This window comes from Octodon degus, unplaced genomic scaffold (genome assembly GCF_000260255.1).
Source record: "Octodon degus isolate 3935 unplaced genomic scaffold, OctDeg1.0 scaffold00206, whole genome shotgun sequence".
In the NCBI taxonomy this organism is placed as follows: domain Eukaryota; kingdom Metazoa; phylum Chordata; class Mammalia; order Rodentia; family Octodontidae; genus Octodon; species Octodon degus.
The window spans coordinates 3,316,445-3,327,287 of NW_004524782.1; the positions used below are offsets into that span (position 1 = coordinate 3,316,445).

General features: G+C 38.0%; 1 protein-coding gene across 6 annotated transcripts in view; it reads left to right on the forward strand.

Moving 5' to 3' along the window:
• Positions 1-10,497, forward strand: part of LOC101584240 (zinc finger protein 83) — a 36,927-nt gene extending 26,430 nt beyond the window's left edge. For 5 of the 6 annotated variants that reach the window (XM_023704851.1, XM_023704856.1, XM_023704853.1 and 2 more), the window contains one exon: positions 1,981-5,755. In XM_023704851.1, the coding sequence (XP_023560619.1) occupies positions 1,981-4,172 (2,192 nt within the window). In that variant the 3' untranslated portion in view covers positions 4,173-5,755. Of the gene's footprint in view, positions 1-1,980; positions 5,756-10,379 lie in introns of those variants that run through there. The other variant, XR_002818825.1, reaches the window with a different exon arrangement.
• Positions 10,498-10,843: the final 346 nt, after the last annotated feature.

Below are 10,843 nucleotides of genomic sequence, written 5' to 3' on the forward strand. Positions count from 1 at the left end.
TAGAACAAGTGTTCAATATTGTAGATGATTCAGAGTATGTTTGCTTTAGTTCTTTAAATGTGTGGTAGCACTCTCCCCCAAGATAGGTAGAGTAGTCTCTTCCTTTGTTTCTCAAAACATTTTTTATACTGATCTCACTCATCTTACTCTGATAAATGCCTGTCTGCTGTGAATAACATGAGCATTGTGAAATAAAGTCACCCATTACTGGTCTTCTGGCAACAAGTGATAAGACAGATCATCTGCTTTGGGTTGTTCTTGATCAGTGAACCATCTCATGGTTTGTGCTTGGGGACCCTTAAGAGTTGGTATCTATTTTCATTTTTCTTTTTTATTTCTGGTTTATTTTTCAGTTTCAGAGATTTGATTAATGTTAGACTTGTTTCTTCAAAGCTATTTCTATTTCCTTAGCCAAATAATCATCACTTTGGGCCCATTGTTTTTCCTAGGTTGCTATACTTTTTTTTGTTGTTGTTGTTGTTGCTATACTTTTGATAAAAGCTAAATTGACTTTCTGTGTGGGAACAGAATTAATACATCGTCTCGGTTATTTCAAGTTTTTTGTTTTCAGTTCCTACTTAGAACATTCCTACACATACTCTCTTATAATATATCTATATAATATATAAATAGATTTTGTTAAATATACATAAAATTTATAGGTTCTCAATTTGATATATTTCATTAAAGATACTTTAGCAGATGTGAATCTGCACTATCACACTGCTACCCTATTAATGCTGTTCCACCTTCTCCCCCAGCATACATATCTGAACATTCATTCCCATAGTTAAAAATGGGACAGTTTTCTCCCATTTGCTACGTATGTTTCTCTTTTACAAAGGTAGCTATATTAATGGACCCTGTCGCTTACAATTCCAGAGAGTTACCAGGACCAACCTTGGCTTTCTCCTGCCCCTTATTCCTTGCCCTACATATTTCTTTTCTTGTATGCTGGCTGTTTCTCATGCACTTCATTGATCTGGATGCAATGCACTGTTACTTCTTCTTTTTTTTTTTTTTTTTTTTTGCGGAACCGAGGATTGAACTCAGGCCCTTGCACTTGCCAGGGAAGCGCTTATTCCACTGAGCCATCTCCCCGGCCCTGTTACTTCTTAATATATATCTGTTATTTGGCACACTGCAGTAAGCACAGAGGATTCCTACACTAACATCACAGTATAAATAAAGACACCTATTCCCCCTTTAGCTGTTCTCAGAACACTAAATATGTCCAGTGTTGATGACTCAGGTAACATTTTCTATAAGGAGTGCCTGATTGGCACTGTTACAACACAGCTCTTCTCTTTTGAAATATTACTTTCCATGCTTCTTGTATTTGCTGACTTGTTATATAATATTATGTACTGTCTTTGTATCTTTGAGAACATTGTTGAGCCTTCAGTATATGAATCCTTTTTCGCTCACTTATACTCTATAAATTAGGCTCTAAAAACATAATTCTTACCTCTATCCTAAATTACAAAGTAATGATAGTTTTTCTTGAGGTTTTTAAAAAATAATGTGAAATGAATAAAAGTAACTATAGTAAATATTTCAAGGTCCTTTTGTTTAATAAGACTGAGTGAGCTCTCTTCTGTACTTTCTATGCTGAGAGGATCCTTTTATGTCTCATTTACCCCCATCTTCCACTAAAAATACCATAGGGTAGTATGTGTAAACCACAAAAGATGTATTTCTCACCACTTGGGGACTGATAATTACAATAGCAAGATAACCATTGAATAAGTATATGCAATGTGAGTGTTTTGGTCATACTTTGTTGCACACTGAGCATTTCTGCAGTTGATGTGAATTACATATAATCAGACTTATTCTTTGTTTTCTTAAAATGTAAAAATCGTTTTATAACTATTTAGTTACCATTATTTCTTTTGGTTTAGTGTCATGTGTTTCAGTAACACAATTTATTTACCATCTGTAATTAAATAAAACCCAATTATTTTATGTATTTCCTAGATACTTCTCTTCAATCTGTCATCAAGGAATTTCCTCCAAAGAGGAAAAGTGATACAGGAGAAATGTTCCAGTCAGTAATGTTGGAAAGACATAAACTCCATTGTACTGAAGAATTTTACTTCAACAAAATCCAGAAAAATATATGTGATTTTGAGATTCATTGGAGAGAGGATAAAAGATCTAACACAGGATTATGTGGGAATCAAAAGGAAAATTTCACTGATACAAAGGATGAATATAGTAGAAGGGGTACAGAACAGAAACATACTAAAAGTTGGTTTGGAGTAAGCTTTCAGTCATGTCTACCTGAACAACAGCTATTTGAAATAGAAAGGAATATTAGTCAGCGGAACTACACTGAAGAGTCTATCAGCAGTGATTCCTCAGTTTCATCTCACCAAAGAAATCCTTCTAGTGTCAAAACAAACATTTTTCATGATGATAAAAATGATTATCTTGATTCTTTATTTTTCACACAAGAATCGGTTATGTCCATTGATACAGAACCATACAAATGGAATGAGTGTGACAAATCTTTGAATCAAAGAGCATGCTTTGCTATGCATCAGGTAGTCCATGCTGGAGAAAAACAATTTCTATGTGAGATGTGTGGAAAGGTCTTCAGTCAGACATCACAACTGGTAAGTCATTGGAGAATGCATTCAGGAGAAAAACATTTCAAATGTAATGAATATGACAAAGATTTTACTCAGACTTCACACCTACCAGATCATCAGAGAATACATTCTGGAGAGAAACCTTTCCAGTGCAATAAATGTGGCAAGGTCTTTGGTCACAGTCGCTACCTTGCACAGCATCTGATAATTCACACTGGAGAAAAATCTTACAAATGTAATGAGTGTGACAGGGTATTTACCCGCAAGTCCCACCTAGCAAATCACCAGGGAATTCATTCTGGAGAGAAACCTTTCCAGTGCAATAAATGTGACAAGGTCTTTAGTCATAGTCGCTACCTTGCACAGCACCTGATAATTCATACTGGGGAAAAATCTTACAAATGTAATGAATGTGACAGGGTCTTTAGTCATAGGTCATACCTGGCAAATCATCAGAGAACCCATACTGGAGAGAAACCTTATGAATGTAGTCAGTGTGGTAAACTGTTCAGTCATAGGACATCCCTAGCAAGACATCAAAGAGTCCATACTGGAGAGAAACCTTATGAATGTAACCAATGTGGTAAAGTGTTCAGCTGCAATTCACACCTTGCAGAACATCAGATAATTCACACTGGACAGAAACCTTTCAAATGCAGTGAATGTGGCAAGGTGTTCAGTCGTAGTTCCCACCTTGCACGTCATCATCGCATTCATACTGGAGAGAAACCCTATAAGTGTAATGAATGTGGAAAGGTGTTTAATCAGAATTCATACCTTATATGTCATCGAAGAATTCATACTGGAGAAAAACCTTACAAGTGTAATGAATGTAGCAAAGTATTCAGTCTAAACTCATCTCTGGCCCGTCATTGGAGAATTCATACTAAAGAGAGAGCTTATAAATGTAATGAATGTGGCAAAGTCTTCAATCAGATATCACACCTTGCAAATCATTGTACAATTCACAATGGAGAGAAACAGTACAAATGCAATGAATGTGGAAAAGTGTTCCATCAAATTTCACACCTTGACCAACATCATACAATTCACAGTGGAGACAAACCTTTCAAATGTAATGAATGTGGCAAGGTGTTTAGTCGAAATTGCTACCTTGCGCAACATAGGCGAATTCATACTGGAGAAAAACCTTTTAAATGTAATGAATGTAGCAAGGTCTTCAGTCACAAGTCATACCTAGCAAAGCACCAGAGAATCCACACTGGAGAGAAACCTTACAATTGTAATCATTGTGGGAAAGTATTTGATGAAACTTCACACTTTGCCCAACATCAAACAATTCACAGTGGAGAGAAACCTTTCAAATGTAATGAATGCGGCAAGGTATTTAGTCACAATTGCTACCTTTCAAGACATCTGATAATCCATACTGGAGAGAAACCTTTCCAATGTAATGAGTGTGGTAAGGTTTTCAGGCACAAATCATACCTAGCAAGTCATCAGAGAATCCACACTGGAGAGAAACCTTACAAATGCAATGAATGTGCTAATGTTTTCAGGTATAGGTCATCCCTAGCAAAGCACCAAAGTATTCATACTGGAGAGAAACCTTAAGTATAATGAATGAGTTAAGATCTTTACTCAAGGAGGAGAAAAATAGTTAATAAATTCAGTGGTATAGCAGTGCTGTTAGTGTGTGTTGAAGCCTAACTAAGCATGTCATCCATACTGGAAAGTGTCAGGCATGGTCTGTGAAAATTCTGAATTTGGAATTCATTGGATATTAAATCCTGAAAACAACTGAGAAATGTCGCAAAAAGTCTTCAGTTTTTGAGCCTTGGAAAACACTGGACAGTTTCTGTCGGAAAAATAATTTTCATGTGTTTAATAAGGCAAACCTTGAGTTACCTGTTAACCATAAACTAATCCACAGTGAAGAGAAACCATACCAATGTGTTGAGTAAAATAATGGCTTAAGGTGAAAATCTGACATTACTATGCACCAGAAAATTCAAACTGGAGAGAAATCTAACAAATAGAATGAAGGTAGCAAGTCTTCAGTATGCACTCAATCCTCTGTACACATCAGAAAATACATCAACAAAAACGTTAGAAGAATGGAATCATTTTGGAAAATCTGAGTTCAGACTCAATTCTGTACACATCAGATAACACATACTGCAGTATTATCATGGAAATTAATAATTATGGATATTCATGTAAGTCTCCAAGCGTGTTGTCTCAGCCACCAGCCTGCTTGCCAGTGGAAGCGTTTCTCTTCAGGGAACTCAGTTCAGGATCTCAGGCTGTCATCCACAAGCACAGGTAAGGAGATAGGTCAAGGAATTTTGCAGGTCTTGGGGATATCTGGAGACACCTATAAATTTACTTGGGACACTTCAAAGAATTCTGCTCATTGAGGTGCAAGCTTGCCAGAGAACTATAACCACAGGTGCTCATTGAGAACTTGCACCTGTCCTCTGCCTTCAGTCCATCCCTATGAAAGGGACACACTTCTCTTTGGGCCAAAGGTCTTATTGCACTCTGCTTAAAGCCAGGCACAATAAATTCTATGCCATGTTGCTTTTGAACAAACCTGGTGGTCTCTGCTGCTTACATATGTTACATTTGGAAGCCAATACCCCGGAAGGGAGACAAGCTGTTCTTTGAAAGGCTTTAAGTTCTCTTGGTCCTCTCTACCTGCTAAGACCACCTGGCAGTGTCCTCAGATCAAGGGGCCTGTAGCTGTTCAGCGTCTGACAGATCGTGCTGGGCATTTCAGATTGGGTAAGCCCTCAATATGCTTTTTTTTTTCTGGCTGCTAAGAAACCCAGGCAGCTCCCCACTTCCTGTTACTCTGTGCCTTTAAAGCCCCCTTCCTCTTATTGTGTGGGCAGCTGTTTCTGCTGCTGAAGTTGCTGTCTCTCTTAAACTGAGCCCCCTCTTCAATGAAACTCCTTCCTTCCTTTTTGTGGTGGACTGCCTCACAGTTCTGCTGTCTTTTATCCCCTGAGACAGAAAACCTGTCTTCACCTTCCAGGCCCATGTAACCTAGTGTTAGTCATGGATAGACCTTCCCCAGGGAGACTGGCTCCCATCACTGATTGACTAAGAAGTATGACAACTGCCTACTATCATTCCTTTGTTTGCTTATGGCCTTGACTTTAACTGAAGACATTCATTTCTTTCTTTTTTTCTTTTTTTTTTTTTTTTTTTGTGGAACCAGGGATTGAACTCAGACCCTTGCGCTTGCTAGGGAAGTACTTATTCCACTGAGCCATTTCTCCGGCCCCCAACTGAAGACATTCAGTATAGGCTGTGCTGCCTCTCATTTTCCCTTACGAGGTGTGACTATTACATTTTTCTGCTCTCAGAAATTCTTACTCTCCCACACTTCTCTGTACTCAAATAGAAAACTGTCCACCTCTCCCTACCTCTGCTGGCCTGCCTTCTGCAGATTCCCGAACTTCTCTTCCCTCTTGATCTGAAACTCAAATGACTATTGGTGGCCAGAACATATTGCTTTTAATTTTTCATAGCAATTAACAGGAGATAAGAGTTCACTTTTATTTCTTAATTTCTAAATTAGGTAATCATGTCATTCTTGTTTGTCATCATTTGAGCCAGTTATGAGTCACTTGATGTTTCCTTAAAGGATGTTTTGCTCTTGTAGATAAGGTATTATATTTGTGTTATTATATATTACATTTAGACTTGATTAAAGTGTTTTGACTTGTAACTGCTGTGGGTTTAATCTTATCATAGACAGCTATATATACTGTGGGACTCCTACCAGTTAAATGACACTAGTTTGGTGCCCATTCTTAAGTCTTGGATGACAGGTTACACTGAAACAAACTGGCTTGGCTCCCCTACACAGTACAGGAAATGTGAAGTCTGTCTTGCCTTAGTTTTCTTTCTGGTCTGGTCTCTTGATCTTTTTCCACTGTTTATGTTTTCTCTTTTCAGAGGCATGTGAGTTATAAAAAAAAAAAAAAAAAAAAAAATCATCTGTCTATATGCCATCCAATATAGCAGCTCTTCACTATAAAAAGATAACATGACTGTTCTCTGTCCTAAATGTACTCCAAGATGTACTCCAAAATCAAAAGGTATTAGACATTCTAACAACAAAAGATTACTTGTGCCATTATGAAAGCTAAATGCTAGCTATACAGTCCTGATCCTTCCAATGTCTATGGCTATTCAAGGTACTAAAATGACAAGTTAGGACCATATAAGATTCTAAAATTCCCTAGAGCTCTCTATGCTCTTTATAATAGACCATTGATTATACATTTTCTGTAGAAATTATTCTCAAATTTTACTACAATTTCAATTGTCTTTTACCTCAGGGCCAAAATACTTTCCCTTCTGCTTGTGTTTACCATAGCTCTAATTAAACTCCCTTTCCCTCTACTCCAACCTTTAGCCAAATTCTTGTGACTGGCAGTTTCACTCAGTCCAGATCACCTTTACAAAACCTTAATGTTAATTCATTTTTTTTACTAAACTACCATAAGTCCACCCTACCTGAAGATTGGCTCTTCGTTTCCATGTCCACAGCAACCTATGTATAACCATTCTAGTCCCTGCTCAGGTCAAAATTTCCATGTCTTCTCAAACGTTTCTCGTTTTTTGTTTTTTGTTTTTGTTTTTTTTTTTTCCAAACCAGGGCTTGAACTCAGGCCCTTGCACTTGCCAGGGAAGCGCTTATTCCACTGAGCCATCTCCCCAGCCCTAGTTTTCTCAGTTTTTAACAATCATATGCAAGCAATTACCAGCAGACAGATACTGATGTTGATTTCTCTGTGATAACAACCCTGTTGAAGATTTCTCTCCATAGGTTGTCCACTCAGCCCATGTGACCTGCGAGAGCTGACACTCATTTCCTTTTTTCTTTTAAAATAGCTAGAAAGTGGGAGTGTAAATCTCTAGCTGGAATTGACTCTTCTAGGTGTCAGTCTGCTTGCCAACAGAAGCACTACTCTGCAGGGAACTCAGTTCATCGTCTCAGGCTGTCATCCACAAGCACAAGAAAGGAGATAGGACAAGGAATTTTACAGGTCTTGGGGACATCTGGAGACACCTGAAAATTTACATGAGACACTTCAAAAGACTGTGCTTACTGACATGCAAGATGGTAATTTGTAATAGTAGTTTCATGCTTGGAGTGCCTGTCATTCTGGTCTTCTGAATATGGGCTGCTTGTCATGACATGCCAGTTGCTGCTGTGTTGTCTCTCAGGTAGATGATTGTTCAAAAAGAAGGGGGTGGTGAATGAAAGCAAGAGACAGGAAAAGAAATATTGTGGGACTGTCCTTCAAGGTTGTATATGGTGAGATTTTTAGACTTATGTGTAAACATAAGAAGTGTATAATTCTGTATGCCTATTTTCAAAATATATTCTAATTTTTAAATGTTTTTTTTATCATATTCTGTAGGGACTTAAAGTTCAACTTATAAATACCTGATGAAAAATACCTGTTCCATATTATGCCTAAGATGTTTGATATGCAGACAGATAGTGAGGCTAAGCTTAACAGCCTAAGTTGTATGGTAATAACAATAAGCTTGTCTTCTGGATGGTTAACAACCTAAGTTTGCAGACCAAAATTAGAGAAAAAGGAGGGCTGCAAGGAAAGCCAACATTTTGGCCCTAGCCTTCCAAGGTCACTTAAGACTCAGGACATATGAGAACTTGTACTGTAATGTCATGTAAATCGGTAGTGTCCCAAATTTTCTGATCAAGGAGATTATGGGGCCAAAGAGGAAAGTGATCGATGATGTAGAGTGTGCCTAAGGAGAGTCACATGGAGAGAAAAATTGTCTTAGGCTTCTACAGAGAGCACATTGGCCAAACAATGGCTGTGACTCATCCACATGGCTGACACTGACAAAGGATCTACAATCTGAGGTACAGGATCTCAGGATAAATCCTGAGGGGATTTGACTGACCATATCAGACCCAAAAGCCACAACTCTTGTTGCATAGGTTCTGCTTTACCTTGGTCTTAACCATCCAGTAGAAAAGTATGAAGATGAAATATAGGAAGGAAAGTCACGCTGTTATGCTGAGCTGTGGGGGACTCATGTCAATAATTTCTGACATTGCCAGTCAAGCGGAAGACCCAATACTATTATGGGCTACTGGAGTCTTTTAGAATATTTTGCTGAGTTTACACACCTATAATATTCAAATAACGGAACTTAAAAAACCATATACAGATGAATGTCCGTTTTGTATCTGTATTCAAAGCAGTTAGGATAGATATATAGTTACATTCTCTTAATGAATAGAGTGATTTGTTCTAATGGTGTTTGTAAATAGGATATCATGCCTGCATCTTGTACAGCAATTGACCACTAGGAAGAATGTATGCAATGTGTTAATTATTGAAACTGACCTATCAATTTGATTTAAAACTATCTCATTGCTACTTGTTTATCAATAAAATTATAGGAAAAAAATAAATTCTAGAAAGCAAAAAAAAAAGATTATCAGAGAACTTTAACCACAGATGTTCATTGGCTTCTTCCTGCCTAATATGCCCTGCCTTTTCTTGGTTCCTATAAAAGAACACACTTCTCTTTATTCAAGGCAAGTGTGATCATGTTCTACATAATGTGATCTCTGCTGCTTATGTATGTTTCAGTTTACACCTTGCATAACACTCAAATTTGTATATGAGTGATACTTTACAAATACAGTGAGGGCCAAAACTTTATGATGAATTCTAGCAATATTCAGCATCCCCATTCCTACTAAAGAGTAGCAGTTATTTAAAAACACAATTATATGTACAGTGGATTTCCCAGCTTTAAAATTCACTAGGCATTAAATGATGTATCTTTGAGGAAGCTATAGAAAGGGAATAGGCAGGTGGTTATTCACCAAGCATCAAATCTGTTGGACATAATGGCAGAACTGGGGAGCAAATTTACAGATATATTCAGTATTCTGAATCTATCAAATGTTCATTTTGTTATAAAACGTTTGTTCTGTAGTGAAGCCAGACAAATACAGTGTACATAGTTAAGTTCACTTTTGCTACCTGTGGTGGTATATGCGTGTAAGCCCAGAACTTGGGAAGCTAGGGCAGGACTTCTACAAATTTGAGGCCAGCCTGGGGTACATAGGCCACTCTGAACTGACCCTTTCTCTAATACAAAAGAGTTAAATCTTTGAAGATGAGTCCTGGGGAGTCTTTAAAAAATTTATACTGCAAAGAACTCTTACAAACAATGCTATCATAAATTATTTAACCAGTTCTCACAGCATACTCCATATGATAGAATTAATTTGAGGAATGTCTAAGGATAAATTTTCATTTTGCATACTGCAGAATAATGACAAGTTAACTGTCATGGTATTTGTCAAAGGTGCAAGGATATCTGTAAATTGCCATCTACTTTCAGGTTATGAAATGGTCCATTCTTTGAGAATTTTTTGGAAAGCCACACTATATTTGAATTTTAACATGAACTTTCCAAGCTGTTGATGTGATTTTCTTACTAGATATTTACAGTTGCAAAAAGGCTTCAGTAAAATGAAAGCTCTTACCTCATGAAGTGAGTATTCCATGTTCCTTTGGAACAAGGTTACTGAATTAAAATTTAATGCTGTTTCCACTAAAGTGTTTTGGGGCCTGATGTCATGGTGCTTGTCTGTAATTCCAGTCACTTTATAGAATGAAGAGGATCACATTTAGTGCCACTTGGGTAACGAGACTATGTGTGTGTGACTGTATCTATGTATATGTACCTAACAGTGATTTGAAGTTATAAAACCAGTCATTTGATGTCCTTTTAATTTTCCAGAAAGATGCAAAGTAACATCTGCCTCCAAATTGAGAGAGTACTTATTACTCAAACAAGTGCAGCTTGGCAACTAACTGAATTTATAAGGGCTTACTTACTCAGCAGAGGACAGCTTGTATGCTACTATACAGATTTCTTACCCCTTTTAGTAAGCCACTGAATTTATAGGCTTTGTGGTAATTGAAAAAATAGAGCCTGACCTAGTCCTAGCCCAGGCCCGGTGAATGTGTGGGAAAGCTTCCGGCTACCCTGTGCTGGCAGGGCCTACTGGTTCCAGCCCAGGTGCAGTGTGGGTGGCACCCTCTTCCACCCCCTTAGGACTCCCCCCACCACTCCACAGCACCTCCCCTATCCTGACCACCGAGTAGGAATTTCTGCTGCGTTCCGGGAACCCCCAGACCCAGTCCTAGCCCAGGCCCAGTGAGTGTGTGGGAGAGGTTCCAGCTACCCTGCGCCTGCAGGAC